Here is a 16,549-nt window from a genome sequence, read left to right as displayed (position 1 = left end):
GTCCTGTGTTCAATTCTCAGCAACCACATGGTGGCTCACAACCATCTATAATGGGATCTGATGCCCTCTTCTGGTGTGTATATGAAGACAGCTGCAGTGTACTCATATAAATAAAAATAAATAGATAATAAAAAGATAAAAAGAAATAAACCATTATAAAAAAAAAGTATGTCCTTTTAAAATGGCTGCTTTGACAGTAGCAATGCACAAAACATAATCTCCATGAAACAGCCCTTCCTCTACTACCTAAAAGAAATTACTTGGAATCTAGCTCTATCAGAAGTTGGGAATAACTGTCAATTCACTCATCATCTCCTAGTAAGGCAAATGTCAAATAAGAGTTTGCCAGTAAAAAACTGAGACCAAAAGGTAAGAACGGAGACTGTCAATTTTCTAACACATAATACTAAAACAGATGTGGCACTACTGGAAACAAGAAGAAAAAAAAAAAATGAGACTTGGAGCTAATCAGAAGAAAAACTACTCATAAATACTTAGAAAGCACCCTTTAAAACACAGAGCTTCTTAAGTTCTATCCCCAACACAAAAAGGGGAGAGTATATTTAAAATGAGACCTAAAGATTGATTCTAGAGACAAACAACCTGGCAGGCTTTCCTAATGTTTCAGATAATCCACACAGACCTTTATTTAACCTCACTGACTGTGCATCCTTCTCATAACTCTCCTGACATAGGAAACACATCTGTATCCTTCTTTCGGGATGCTTTTTCATTACTTCTAAGCCTTGAGCTAGGTCACTGTTCATACAAACTGACAAGTCCACAAAAGAGGCAAGGAAGTTGCACAGTAGTAGTCTTTATGCTTCTTGTTGAGAGAATGTCAACAGAACATGTGGTAAGGAAGAGCCTTGACCTACACCAAATACACCACTCCCTAAACCACTTAAATACCACCCTATCCAGGAGAAAAGGAGCCACACCACCAGCTCACATGACTTGCTTTAAGTCTGACACTTGACTCAAATTTTACTGAGTTGGAAGTGGTGGTCAAAGGAGCAAGTTCCTCATTCCAATTATCAAGAAAAAATTACAGAGTTCAAGGCCCTGATTTGGGGGTTGTTGCTTTAATTACAAATAACTAACATTAACATTTCTTGACTGAAGCAAACCATCTGCTACTTTTTCTTACTGTGGATGAAAAACCTTCCTAAGGAAAGTCATGTTTTGACCATTAGCTTCCAAAACCATTTACGATTTGACTTGTCACACAGTCATTTGGTATCTTATTCAGGTTCCTAGTCAGTGCTATCTTTTTTGTTGTTGTTGTTGGGGTTTTGTTTTGTTTTTGTTTTTGTTTTTTGTTTTTCGAAACAGGGTTTCTCTGTATAGCCCTGGCTGTCCTGGAACTCACTTTGTAGACCAGGCTGTCCTAGAACTCAGAAATCCGCCGGCCTCCCGAGTGCTGGGATTAAAGGCGTGCGCCACCACGCCCAGCACAGTGCTATCTTTTAAACAATGACTATGGTCTTCATTAACAATTTTCAAAAGGAGAAAGTACCCCAAAATCACCATAAAAAACAGAGCATCATGCTGACAATACATGAAAAGTACAGTATTCGTATGTGAGCCTACGCTGCCAGGAAAAGAGCCTTGATGACTAACACAACTCCTGTAGTTGTGGCATGCTACATGCTGTAAGTCTACAGACAATCCAAGCTGGGCTCTCTTTAGCCCCTTCATAACCATTCAGGCCTAGACGTCTGTGACCTAATACCCTGTGCCTTCTGGAATGTATGAACAGAATATAAGCTTCCACTAAGACAAAGGCTCTATGCTATAGGCCAGTAACAGAGACTTCTCCACACCACTGTAATCCATCTACCTGGTATTTTCACAGATGTAAAAATAAAAGAGGCCTTGATTTTAATGACTTTCTACTATTCTATTACTATAACAGACTCATGAAACTGTTACCACACAGAGAGCATAGTACTTTGGATAATGTAATCTAAATCTCTTGGGCCATGGTCATTCATATTTGGCTCCAGAATAAATATAAATTCATTCCTTTGGAGGTGAGAACAGGGGTGGGTGGGTGTGTGTGTGTGTGTGTGTGTGTGTATGTGTGTGTGTGTGTGTGTGTGTGTGTGTGTGTGACCCCCTTAATCTGCTTACTCTGGGGGTCAGAAATTGTTTTTCAAAAGTAACTTTCACAGGAAACAGAAGTTTAATAAAAGATTGGTCCACGCAATACAACAGAATTCAAAGAAATTCTTCAACATTTCATTCAGTTTAGTGGAATGTGGCAGTGCTCCTATCAGTACTTGCCTTTAGTTTATCGGGAGACGTGTAAGGAGCCTCAGGAGCATAAATCCTGAAAATATCAGCAAGGCAGCAAGCCACCAGCAAACGAACATCTTTATCAGGATGCTTGAGGAAGAAGTCAGAAGCAAGATGTAAAGCTAGGTTTAGATAAAGTTCCTTTTCCTCTTCAGAGTCCTGGTCCATGTCCATGAAAGTTTTTACAACCATCTATACACAAACAAAGATCATCAAATAGTCAGACATTTCCTGTACTCATATCAGATAAAAAGCTATAGTACTTTTAAAAAGTTCACTCAAAATATACTTTCATCAGAAAAACAGAATGATATCCTTTTACATACAGAGAGTAAACAATTTTTAAAACAGAACTAAAATATTTTTTAACTAGGCATGGCGGCAGATGCCTGTAATACCAAGATCAAAAGGATAGGCAGTAGGATCGTGATTTCAAGTCTAATTTGGGCTATAAAGCAAAACCACCACAAAACAAAAAACAAAAACAAAAAAACCCCACAAAACTCATTAATGCTTAATGTTTAAAGCAGTGGTTCTCAACTCATGCTCTACTGACCTCCAATGATAAAATTATATTTTTGTTGCTACTTCATAACTGTAATTTTGCTACTGTTATGAACTGTAATGTGGTCTTAAGTGACCCCTTTGAATGAGCTGTTTGCGCCCCCCAAAGGGGTCCCAACCCACAGATTGAGAATCACTAGTTTAAAATAAAAGAAATATCTGTCATTAATCTATATATCTTCCAACCAGATTCAGTTTAGAATTCACCCTATACAGTGGTCATTACTCAGTCCATATCTGTGGAAACTTTTTGTATCACTGTAAAAATACTATAGAACTTAAAAAGCACATCCTTTCTTTTTTTTCTAATAGATCTAATCCTAAAGAAAACCCTAGTATGAAAATGTAACTTTCTATCTATTATTGATCTGCACTCTCAACCTGAATGGATTTAGAATCACATAGAAGCACATCTCTGGAAGTGTCCATGGAACTGTTTCCAGAAAGTTTGCTGGAAGACATAAGACTGACCCACTATTGATTGTGGGTGGCATGGGTTCCTGAATGAATGAATGAATGAATGAATGGAACCGTGGTGTGGAGCTGTATTCATCTCTCTGCTTCCTGACTGTGGATGCACTGTGACCACCTGCCTCATACCGTTATCAGACCTTCCCCTGCCATTATGAACTATACCCTAAACTGTGAGCCCAAAACTCTGCTTTCTTAAACTGTTTTTGTCAAGTATTTTGCCATAGCAACAATATATCCTCTTAGCCATTAAACAGCTCCAGATGTGATTTTTCTATTTCAGCCTCCCCAAAAGACTATATAAGCAAATTCAAGAAAAATAAATGCTGGGACTGAGAGATGGCTCAACATTCAGAGCATGTGTATTTCTTCCAGACTCAGGCGGTTCACAATCACCTGTAACTCCAGAGCCTGAGGACCCAATGCGCTCCTCTGTCCTCTGTGGACACTGCATTTGCATGTGCTTATACCCAGCAAAGGGACATAATTAAGAGATAAAAATAAATCTATTTTTTAAAGGATGTCAAAGATGTATTCTTAAAGAAAAATGCAAACTTCAGCTATTATGACATGAGTTAAGTGTCATGGTAATAAACTAAGCAGATTCCGGGCGATAGTAGAAGAAAATATGATATGGACATCTCATTGGTTCAATGAGATAATCCAGGTATGTGTTAAGCAGAAACAGGTTGCAAGAAAAAAATCTGTCTTCATAATTATTTTTATAAAAGGGGGATGCAAAACAAAATTATAAAGTTAAATTCTATGAAGTTTTCTTTAAGTTTAGTATTAGTAGAAATGATTATCTCCAGCTATCCTATTCTAACTTCAAATAAAATTCAACAAAATGATCTGTACTATTCCTTATTCAAATGAGAGTCAAGAAAATTGTTGAACCTGAAAGACTCACTCCGACAAAAGGTGACCATCCAGTATCCACTAGGTGGAGCTGCACATACTAAACGCTGACCAGGGCCACTGAGCATCAGGGCCTGTGGTGTTGGCTTACTGGAGGCCTGGAGCTCTGAGTAAGAAATGCTTTATTCACTCTGAACACATGGAGCAGCCGTGGGAGACAATGCTTGTTCAGAGAGCAACCATTCGGCCCTGCCATGCCTGATGCCAAATCCAATAGAACCAACACAAAGCAAAAAAGGCCACAGATCTACAACTGTCGTCCAACACTTCAACTGTGGTCCTCTCAAGACATACATTCGCTCAACACAAGGGCCAATAAAGAGATAGGTCCACAGAACTAATTATTTTTCCTTATAATCTCTTTATACAAGAGTAGGAAATGAAGTATATTTTGAATAAAATGTTGTAAGAAAACTCAGTTATATGAATAATAACATATGTTAATAAATTGTCATAATTCATAAAACTTATATGGATATCTGTAAATAGCAAAAAGTATTATCATCCCAAACTAAATCTATTTTCTCTTTTTCTGAGGAGGAGTATGCTAAAAACCGTACTAGGTGTAAATAAGGAAAATGATAAAAGTGTGCACTAGGCAGCGTGCTGTGAGACAGAGGAATCTGACAGAAGCGCACTGGGAAGACAATCTGCTCCAGACCCAGATAACAGCAGTTTTTCACTACTGTGTAGTCAAATAGTATTGTAAATCTCACTAGAATTATCTATCACTAATCCCAGTATTCAGAAGGCTTAGGCAGGATTATAAATTCCAAGGCCAGTGTGGGCTACATACATATGGAGTTCCAGAGCAGCCTGAGCTATAAATATAAAGCAAGACTTGCCTTAAGTCAGGGTATGGAGGGCCCTCAATTATAATTCAGATGAGGCCTCTCATTTTAAATAGATCTAAAAAATAGTATGCATACAAGTAACTAAGCGTAAATCAGCTTGTATGTGTATGCACTATGGTCATAGAACTTTTTTCATAAACATGATAGATATTATAACCTATCATTTCTGGGATAAACCTGAGGAAATAAATGTAATAGTTTTATAAAAAGTCAACAGATCAAGAAAATATATAGAAACGTAAATACACTATACATACATACATACATACATACATACATACATACATACATACATAAAAAGTTGAGCTTGGCTCTCCTAATCAAACGGAACTCTAAAAGCTCATGTAAAAATAAACAATATCCAGACCTTGGTCGCATTAGCATCACTTACACACCCATCCACAGCACCACAACCTTCCATGGTACTGTTCTGTGAGGCTCCTGAACTTCAGTGATGAAGACAAGTTTTCACAACACCAACAATTACATAAATAACAGATCATAAACATTACAAAATGTACATGTTGAAATAATACATGTATAATAATATATGATAATATATGTGCAAAAAACAATACTAGGTATAATTTTTAATATGCAAAATGTTTTGCATCAGTTGAAAGAAATGAGCATTATAACAAATGTCTAGTTAACAAACACACAGAAGGAAAAACTTGCTCCAACAGAAGGGCAAATCCTGAGCAACTGCTTAACCAGTCTCACATGGACCTCTCTGTTAATGCTACTTTAAACACTGTGACAGTCCCAGGGACCATTAATGCCCTGAAGAAAAAGGGAAAGAAACATTTCCCAGCAACCTAGAGACCCCTGTCCTGGAGAGTGCCTTCTGAAGGGTTACTGTCCACCTTGGCTTGTTACAGTGTGCCAGCAGCAGAGACAGTCACTGACAGCCACGCTTGTTTACCCTAAGAATAACCCACCAGAAGGTAACCTATAGCCTAGGAGTACTATAAATACCTCAAGCTTCCTTTCCCAGACCTGAAGAATTGGTGGAGGAGGGGTAGTGGGCATCAAAAAGGAAGAGAGAGCAAATAACTTGGTAATGGACAGTATCAAAGCTAATGGCACATGTGCTAATGGCTCTCCAAAGAGCAGTGGCATCCCACTGTTTCTTACCTGCCCTGTTCCCACAAACTCTTTCTCTGCCATTTGCTACTTTAAAATAAAATCCCTAACAAAGCAAGTTCCATGGCCCTACAAGAAGATTGCCACAAGAAAGACCCCCACACACTGCCCAGCTGTCTGCAGCATACACTGTTCACTCACCTTTAACCGTCTCACCATCTCCTCTTTAGAAATTTTATCTGAGATTTCCTTGACTCCAGGAGGGTAAGTAATTTTCCCATCGTTGGTCCTTGTCTTTGAATGAGCCATGATGGAAATGTCTGTACCCCTAAAGCAAGAAAATTATTAGGTACAAACTAAAAGCAAGCATGTTCTATAAACGAAATAGATAAGATGTTACCTAACAATTTGTAACTGCCTCATAATTCAGAATAATTTAGACATCTACTGAAAAGTATTCTACTGAACATTTCCCAAAATTACTGAAAGAAACAAATTTATTTTTTATTTCCATTGGTATCAAGCTGTGTAATTTACAATAACTCTCCCCAACAAAACACACAAAACAATAAATAGATAGATAGATAGATAGATAGATAGATAGATAGATAGATAGATAGATAAATGTTCAAAGTAGGGGCAGGAACAGGGGTAAATACAATCAGAAGAAGTTATATGAAATTCTCAAAGAATTAACACGACCCTTACAGAAGGCCACTCAGGTGAGACACAACACAGCACTCCTAAGACCTGAGACCCTGGGTGCCACTAAGAGGTACAAGTAAGTGGTGGTGGAGAAATGGAAGAGAAAGAAAAACAGAAGGATGTGGGCAATGAAGAGAGGTAGAACTGGGGACTCTAGGGTAGTGAGGCAGTGATGTTACCTGGGACCATGGTGGGGTCCTGGCCTCTTCTGCCACTAGGGTCTGTGGCCCTGCAGCAGTAGAGGTCTGTTACCACCAAAGGTCAGGCACATATCCCTGGTCTGGGCTGCCGCCCGAGGACATGTCTGAGGGCTGTGCAGAATTGCTGTCATTGCTCACCTGGGCACTGAGGGAAAGCTGGTCCTGGAGGCAATGAGAACAGGAGAGCTAAACCCCACCACCCGTCTACTCTGTGGTGACATGGGCAAGGGAGAGATACGACTCCTTGATACTTGCAGCAGACAGGGAAGCTGGCCCCAAAGTCATCAGAGCTGGCCCTGCCCCTCGCCAGGGCAGCACAGTAGAGCTAACCCTGGAAAGCTGGCCCTGAGGGCGTGAGTATGGGAAAACAGGCTTGTCTGCTGTGTGGTGGCTTCACCAAGGGAGAGATTCCCCTCCCCTCCCTTTTGCCCTCTCCAATAATCAACAGATATAAGAGCTGGCCCAGGCAGGGTCAGGAGAACAGGAGAGCTGGCCCTGACCTTCACCTGCTACAGCACTCACCAGTACAGCCCTGCACCTCTACTGGGAAGCAGAGTAGAGCTGACCCTGATGGCAGAGTGAGCCAATCCCAAGTGTGTGAGTATGGAGAGCTTCCCCCAATTTGTCTGCCATGTGGCAGTGTAGATGTTAATAGATGCCCCACCCCCACCCCTCACCCCTTGCCACCTACAGCGGGTGGAGAACATCCTAAGAGCAGGAAGAGCTGCCTCTAACCTCCTGCAGCACTGGGAAGAGGCCCTGCACCTCACCTGGGCAGCATAGTACAACCCTGGCTGCAGCAGTTGCAGGTGAGCTAGCCTGAGGGCCCTGCCTCTCATTGCTGGGTGGTAGAGAAGATCTAGAGCAGGCAGGAGAGCTGCTATTAGAGTGGAAGAACTGGCCATGTCCCTCACTAGCGGCAACACTCGGGAGAGCCTACCCTGCACCTCACCTGGGCACCAGGATAGAGCTGGTTGTAGGGACTGTGGATAAGCAGACTGTGAGAGGGAGAGAGCTGACCGGATTAGCTCAGATACCTCTCAGGTCCAGATTCAGGCCTTTAAACTGGCATTCCCAAAATCTACTCCATCATGAAAGGGCTAGTCCTACAGATGCAAAACCATAGGTATGAGCTCTGTGACACAGGACAACAACAGGGCAGCTGAGAAGAGTCCCAGTGAAGATCCAGTATTGATAGAGAAGCAGAAGCCAGAGGCCTGGAACCAGACCAACGAGTCATTGCAATGAACATTTGCAAGCAAAGAAGTGTGGACAAAAGGGTACACCGGGGGACACACTGACCCACTACCACTTCCACAACAAATTATTTTTCTCTGTTGGGGGGCAGGCTGCAAAGGTAAAGGGTGGCTATGAGGGGAGGGGGAAATGAGTGGGATTGGTGTATATGATGTGAAATTCACAAAGAACCAATAAAAACTTTAAAATTAATTAATTGAAAATAAAAAGCCAGATGTGGTGCACTTGCAATCAATCCTAGAACCAGGGATTAGAAAAGTCCCTGAGATTCACTACCTAAAAAGCAAGAAATATGGGCTCCTGAGAAACAATACCTAAGGCTGACCTCCACATGTTCCTAAATGCACACCAACAATCAAAACACATCTGCATAAACACATACACACCTGAACACAAGAAGGAAAAGAGGAAAGACAGATGAGAGAGAGAAGGAAGAAGAGGTGGAGGGAGGACAGGTCATGTGAGCTCCAGCACAGTGGCACACACCCATAATATTAGTACTTAGGTGACAGCGTAGGACTGTCACAAGGTCAGAGTCAACAGCCTTGTCTACGCAGCAAACTCCAGGCCAGCCAGGAGTAAGACTGTCTCAAAAGAGGAAGAGGAGGGTATATGATGAGCTGAGATTCCAAGACTGAACCTTGAGGAAATAACTGTACTGATGGGGGAGAAATGCAGAAAGCATGTCAAGGAGCAGAACAGCTACACACCCCTGGGATCAAGACGGCTGTCTGAAGACAGAGGCTGGCATCTAGTGACAATGACTTTAGCGAAAACACGCAAAATGACCTCAGCAAATACTTCCTTGAACTTGGTTGGATGATATTTCTTTTTAGATCTATTTATTTACAAATACGGAAGGCCTCACGAATTTTCTTGTCATCCTTGCATGGGGCCATGCTAATATTTTCTGTATCATTCCAAGTTTAGTATATGTGCTGTCAACGTGAGGAGGGATTTTTTTTTAATGTGTTTTTGGAAGAAAATGTCTAATCACAAGGTAAATAAAAAGAAAGTGGGAAGAAAGGAAGCAATGTGAGTGGAAGTCTGTGTTGCTGAGCCCAAGTATAACCTCCATCTCAGCCACCATGGTCACTTTGTTCATGTGCCTACTGAGCAATGTCAAGGATGGCTGGGGAAGAGGTTGACTGTCCACAGAACGGGTCATCCTATCCATCTGATTACTGAACTCCTCCTCAGCTGAAGTCACCTTTCCGTGAACATTTACATGGGACACAAATATCTTCACATCCTTTGCCCACTTGGAGAGATCTATCTACATACTTCTTCCCCAGATGTCTTTCTCACTAATTTTCCAATTGTGATCTTTCCAAGTCCCTGACCNTCCAGCCAATCCATTGGCTACAGCCCGAGTCAGTGAACAATCGTACATCTGGCCATTTCTTCTTCCAAACAAACTGTAATACCATATGTACTGCCCNAAGTTCTGCCCACTGTGAAGATTTCCCTTCACCTGTGTCTTTCAGGGTTGTCCCAGAAAGGGGTTGTAATGCTGCAACTGTCCACTTCTGGGTGGTGCCTGTATAACGTGCAGAGCCATCAGTAAACCAGGCCCTAGTCTTCTCCTCTTCAGTCAGCCAGTCATAGGGAACACCCCATGAAGCTATAGGCGCATGCTTGATAGTAGATTGCATTATAACAGGAGTAGCAACCATAGACATTTAGAGCAACTTCTTCATGTAACGTGCTTATGCCTTCAGGACCTGATTGAGCCCAATCATGTATATACCACTTCCATTTGATAATAGACTGCTGCTGTGCATGTCCTACTTTATGACTTGGTGGATCTGATAACACCCAGCTCATGATGGGTAGTTNAGGTCGCATAGTAACTTGGTGTTCTACTGTCAAACATTCAGTTTCCACTAAGGCCCAATAGCAGGCCAAGAGCTGTTTTTCAAAGGGAGAATAGTTGTCTGCAGATGATGGTAGAGCTTTACTCCAAAATCCCAAAGGTCTCTTCTGTGATCCACTGACAGGGGCCTGCCAGAGGCTCCAAACAGCATCTCTATCTGCCATCGACACCTTAAGTAACATTGGGTTTGCTGGGTCATACCGTTTAAACAGTAGAGCAGCCTGCACAGCAACCTGGACCTGTTGAAGGGCTTTCTCCTGTTCCAGGCCCCCCACACAAAGCTAGCAGCTTTCCGAGTCACTTGGTAAATAGGCCGAAGTAACACACCCAAGTGAGGGATGTGCTGCCTCCAGAATCCAAATAAACCCACTAAACGTTGTACTTCTTTCTTGGTTGTAGGAGGAGCCAGGTGCAATAACTTATCTTTCACCTTAGAAGGAATATCTCTGCATGCCTCACACCACTGGATTCCTAAGAATTTCACTGAGGTAGATGGTCCTTGAATTTTGGTTGGATTTATTTCCCATTCTCTGATACCCATATGTGTTACCAAAGAGTCCAAAGTGGTTGCTACTTCCTGCTCACTTGGTCCAATCAGCATAATGTCATCAATATACTTCACCAATTTTGTGGAAGAGACAATCAAGATTCCTTCTAACTAAGTTATGACACAGGGCAGGAGAGATAATATATCCTTGAGGCAAAACTGTGAAGGTATACTGCTGGCCTTGCCAACTGAAAGCAAATTGCTTCTGGTGGGTCCTTATGGACAGGTACTGAGAAGAAGACATTTGCTAGATCAATAGTTGCATACCAGGTACAAGGAGATGTGTTAATTTGCTCAAGTAACAAAACTACATCTGGTACAGCAGCTGCAATTGGAGTTACTACCTGATTTAGTTTTCGATAGCTGTCATTCTCCATGATCCATCTGTCTTTTGCACTGGCCAGATAGTAGAGTTAAAGGGATATGTGGTGGTTGGAACCACCACCCCTGCATCTTAAGTCCTTGATAGTAGCAGTAATTTCTGCAATTCCTCCAGGAATACGATACTGTTTTTGATTCACTATTTTCATTGGCAGAGGCAACTCTAAAGGCTTCCATTTAGCCTTTCCAACCATAATAGCCCTCACTTCACAGGTCACAGGGAACCAATGTGAGAATTCTGCCAATTTCTGAGTATATCTATCCCAATTATACATTCTGGAACTGGGGGAATGACCACAGGATGTGTTTGGGAACCTACTTGACCTACTGTGAGACGGACATCAGTCAAAACTCCATTAATCACCTGCCCTCCATAAGCCCCTACTTTAACTGGAGAGCCACAATGTTTCTTGGGATCTCCTGGGATCTTTGTCAATTCAGAACCATTATCAACAGACCCCGGAAAGTCTGATTATTTCCTTTCCCCCAATGTACAGTTACCCTTGTAAAAGGCCATAGGTCCCTCTGGGGAAGAATTGGAGAAAGGCTAATGACAAAACTTTTAGCTATCTTATCAAGATCCTTCCTCAGAGGAACCTGGCCACCCCTTCACTCAAGGGGTTCTGGGTCTGCAAACTGGCTCAAATCTGGAAATTGATTCGCTGGCTGAGATTGCCTTTGCCACGATCCAATGTAGCCTTTCTTTCATTTGTTTGAGAAAATTTTCTGCTTATACAGATCAAACAGATATGAAGTAGGCTTCCTATCTATTTTATGCCTAGTAACACTATGACTGATTAGCCAGTACCAAATGTCCAAACGAGTCATGCCATTATAAATTTCACCTCTACTGTGCTGACCATTATAGGGTATGTCATTATAAACATTGTTTTGTCTACGCTGTCCGTTATAACTATGATCACCTTGTCTCTGGCAATTCAATGCTGCCACCTGGCCCTTGTTACCTCAGGGCCCAATTAAACCAACTGAATTTAATTCATCTAATTGAGCAGCAGCAGCATCTCCAACCCTAAGGTCTGGCACAAGGAAAGGGGCAAGAACAAACTCTTCAAATGTGCTTGTGCCCCTCTCCACTTTGCTTCTTATAGGGCTGGTGAAGGTCATATCTTCTGGGCCTTTCCATTGTGGAGGATTAGATTTTACACAATGTATCCACTCTAGCATTGCAATTTCCCTGAACCTTAAAATTCCTTCCTCAACACTAAGCCAAGGGATATCAGGCCTCTCCAACTCCTTTTCAGTAGGTCATCTTTTGATAAACACTTCAGCCAACCATTTAAACAAATTTCTGACTCCTTTTTTTAACTGTGAGAGCTTCCATATTAAACTTAGAATTTCCATTCAGAGGGCCCATGTCAATAAACTCAGCCTAATCTAGTTTTATGTTCCTTCCACCATTATCCCACACCCTTAAAACCCATTCCCACACATATATTCCCCAGACTTCTGCTTGAATGAATTAGCAAACTCATTAAGCTCCTTAGTAGTGTANCGAATTTCCTCATGGACTACACTTTCTACCTCCCCTCTAGGGGCCTGTTTTGCCTTGAGTCTGGTTATAGGTCTAGAAGAAACTATTGGTGGGCTTTGAGAAACATCAATATTGTCTTGTCTGGCATTTTCTTCATCATTTTCTTCACTGCTGGTTTATCAGACTCTGGGGGATTAATTTCCTCAGGTGGGGAAGGCATTATTTAAGGGGTGGGGCTGAGGGTACTACTTCCTCAGGTGGGGCAAACCCTTGAGAATCTGAAGATTCAAAATTCTCAGCTCCAACTGAGTCTTCCCACACATCCCCATCCCAAGTTATAGGACCCCATTCTTTGACAGTTAGCGCCCTTACTTTAACTGTCCGACACACTCTGAGGCTGAGACTTGAGTTGTCGCTGTAGGTCAGCCACCCTTACAATGAGGGTTTCAGTGTGATTTTCTGCAACTTGAGCTCTATTGGCTGCTGGAAAGATTTTCTTCAAGGACACAGCAACTTTTAGATTGTTTGCTTGCATCTGGAGCCATTTGATTCTATCATACAGCTCCTTCTTTTCCTTCATCCTTCATCCTAAGAGTGATAAGTCAGCAGTCATTTTCTGATTTTTTTTTCCCCATCTTGTAGAAAGTTTTGTACACCGAATCACCTAATTCATCAAGACAATCAAGGGCATTAGCTTCTTTAAGCTTGAAATATAGTTTCAACCACGTGTCTTCAATATTCTCCCAAGTTCCCAGGAGAGAGAGTATCTGAAGAGGTTTCAGTAGTTGAAGGTGCTGGTGAATTATTAAACCAACTCCAGATTCTTAAAAGATTCATCCTTATACTTCTGCTTCTCTAGAACCATTCCCGGTACCAACTTCTGTATTAGGGTTCTTTAGAGTCACAGAACTTATGGGTAGTCTCTATATAGAAAGGGAATGTGTTGATCATTTACAGTCTGCAATCCAAGTCTCCAACAATGGTCAGCAGCAGCTGTGAATGGAAGCCCAAGGATCTAGCAGTTGCTCAGTCCCACAAGGCAAGCAGGCTATGAAGAGAGATCGAATCTTCCTTCTTCCAATGTCCTTATATAGGTCTCCAGCAGAAGGTGTGACCCAGATTAAAGGTGCGTGCCATCACCCCCGGATCTGGGACTTGCTTTGTCCCAAATGACATTGAACTCAGAGATCTCCCTGTCCTAATCTTCTGGGATTCATAGTCACTATGTCTCAAGGGCTCCATGCCAAGATCCAAGTCAGAAACTTGTATCTCCCAGCCTCCAGATTAGCTCATAGGTGAGAGCTTTCCAATTCTGGATTGTAGTTCATTCCAGATATAGTCAAGTTGACAACCAGGAATAGCCGCTACACTCTTGAAATCTTTCTGCCCCCTCTTCCTCAAAGACCCCTAAGCCTTAAGGGTAGAAGTGTGATGGGTACATTCCATTTAGGGCTGAACACTCTACTATCTAAAAGAAGCATGCATACTAAACAGTCCTAAGAAGAAGGGAAAAAAATCAATTTAACCATTAATTCTTGAGTCACAATGTATGTAAGACCTTTTCACTGTATGAAACAGAAAGATCGCACTGAGAGAAATCAAGGGCAAGGCTACTGAACTTTTTTTTCAGATGATCTAGTTAGAAATAAATCTTGACATTCTCTTGATTCTTCGTAATAATTCACAATGTTTCATCAAGTTTACTAACACAGAATCAAAACAAGGCTACTACTAGGATCCCTACATGGTCCTATTTATAAAGAGCTATTTTCTCTCCAGGGATTTCACCTTCAGATTTAAGGCAGAATCGGGACTACAGAGTTGGAAAGACTCCAAACTGCAGTCTTCTGAGAACCAGCAGGTGGCACACTCATTAAAGACAATCCATACAGCAATTAAACAAAATGAGAAATCAGGCTTAGTCTTGTCAAGGACAATGGAAAAATCTAGTAAGAGAAACTTCCAACTGAAAACAGATAAAAAAAAAAAAAAACTATTCTCAGTTAAATACATAACCTTACAACAATATTTATTTATATTACAACTGTTAAAACTAAAGACTGTTTCAACAGTGTACAATAACTCCGCATCAGATTCAAACAGCACTGGCATTGTCAAAGTCCTTAATACTTCTAGTGATAGTGTTAACATCACTCATGTACTGAATGATGATTATTTCTCAGGTCAGTAGTATGTGCAATGCCATGTCTGGTGAAGAGAGAAAATCACCATTACATAACCAATTGGTTTTAACTAATTAATCCTATTAACTGCAAATATGTTCATTTAATGACTCTTATGTATACTAATAAAAGACAGTTGTTCCCCGCTGTATTGGTGCACATTTGTGGCTTAATTAAATCAACATAGAGCAAGAGTGTTCTGTTTCACTTTTGTGCTCAGTGTGCAGACGTAACCATTATCCTCACAGCAATGCAGCTTAACAACTTTTTACTTAATGCATACATTTTCTTAGGAAGCACAAATCATCTAGAGATGATAAAAGTAAAAGGAAATGTGGGTAGTCTGTGAACACATATTTACTCGTTGTATGTATGGGACTTGAACATCTGCAGATTCTGGAATCCAAGAGGATTCTGGAAGGAATCTGAAGACACTAAAAACTGACTGCAGTTTCAATAGTTCTTTTTGAAAACTAAGCAACTTTTGAGTTTATGTTTTGTTAATGTTATTTAAAAAAAAAAAAAAAAAAAAAAAGCAGATGGCGTATCTTGTGTTAACCTTCTTCAAGAACCCCACCCCCCAAAAAAAGCCCAGGCATGGTGGCACATAACCTTTGGTTCCAGCAGAAGAAAGCAGTGGATCTCTAAGTTTGAGGCCAGTTGGATCTGCATAGTGAATTCCAGAACAGCCAAGACTACTACTCATTAAGACCCAGTCTCAAAAACAAACAAAAAGAAAAGTTTAACTTGCTCTATAAAGTCCCAGCCCTGGAACATCTCAACTAAAATCAGTTTCTACCCAGCAATGCAAAAAGTATTCCAGCAAAATCTCTTCACAAGTAGTATGTTTTATATAAGCAGTGGTAACATTTCTCATTTATTGAAATCCTTTTATATCTCTAGTCAGTATTCAACTCAATGTCTAATTACAATAAAATGATTGAACTTCTCTACTATAAAATCTCAGGCACCTCTTCTCTTGATAGACTACTTCACTGAAAATATGGAAGCTCAAACAGAAACTTCCTCAGCCTCCCATCAACAAATTAAATATCTAGATATATCCATTTTATTTATTTATTTATTTTTGTATAGCAGCTTCGTCTGAGATTAGAACGCTCTGAGATTAAAACATTCCATCACCCAGGAAATCTCCTTAATATAAAAGGTAAACAACTCAAATTAGCTTCAGGAAGTCCCTGAAACTGACCAATTTCACTAGTCCCCTCCCTCCCAGAGTGAGCAATAAAGACCACTGAGAGTCACTCTCAAGAGTTGACAAGCTGAGCTAGGCTTATGTGGTATGCTACAGGTTCCCAGATTTTCAAGCTGTCACCCAAGTTGGGTGGTTTTTGATGTACAGCTGTCCTTGAGTCACTTCTGCTCTTCTAAGTAACTCTAAAAAAATTCAGTGGTTCACCAACGTGGACTTCAGTGGTATCCATACTTTGTTCTGTGTGGGCTCTCCATGTGGGGTGATATATGTAGATGTGTGTGATGCATCTCCCCAGGAAACGTGTGCCACTCAATACCTCTAAGTATCAACAGTCTACCAGTGCTTAATTCCATCTACTTTACTCTTTTGACTATAGAAATTTTCCTCCCAAGGCGCCAAGCTTTGTTACTAACCCTTAAAACAATGAAGACAACAGACAAGTTACTTCTCTGAATATAATATCCATGCACACGATGGCCTCCTTTTTTTTTTTTTTTT

General features: G+C 41.0%; 1 protein-coding gene and 1 pseudogene across 4 annotated transcripts in view; both read right to left on the bottom strand.

Moving 5' to 3' along the window:
• The window catches only part of Pds5b (PDS5 cohesin associated factor B), a 128,195-nt gene that overhangs the window by 84,949 nt on the left and 26,697 nt on the right, over window positions 1-16,549 (bottom strand). For all 4 annotated transcript variants that reach the window (XM_029533530.1, XM_029533527.1, XM_029533528.1 and 1 more), the window contains 2 exons: window positions 6,396-6,522; window positions 2,290-2,493 (listed from right to left, as the gene is read on the bottom strand). In XM_029533530.1, coding sequence (XP_029389390.1) covers window positions 2,290-2,493; window positions 6,396-6,503 — 312 coding nt within the window. In that variant the 5' untranslated portion in view covers window positions 6,504-6,522. Of the gene's footprint in view, window positions 1-2,289; window positions 2,494-6,395; window positions 6,523-16,549 lie in introns of those variants that run through there.
• On the bottom strand, window positions 9,205-9,302 carry LOC115063101 (annotated as a pseudogene).

This window comes from Mus pahari, chromosome 23, assembly GCF_900095145.1.
Source record: "Mus pahari chromosome 23, PAHARI_EIJ_v1.1, whole genome shotgun sequence".
In the NCBI taxonomy this organism is placed as follows: Eukaryota; Metazoa; Chordata; class Mammalia; order Rodentia; family Muridae; genus Mus; species Mus pahari.
The sequence above is the reverse complement of the archived record's forward strand: the minus strand, read 5'-3'. Positions and strand labels throughout refer to the sequence as shown.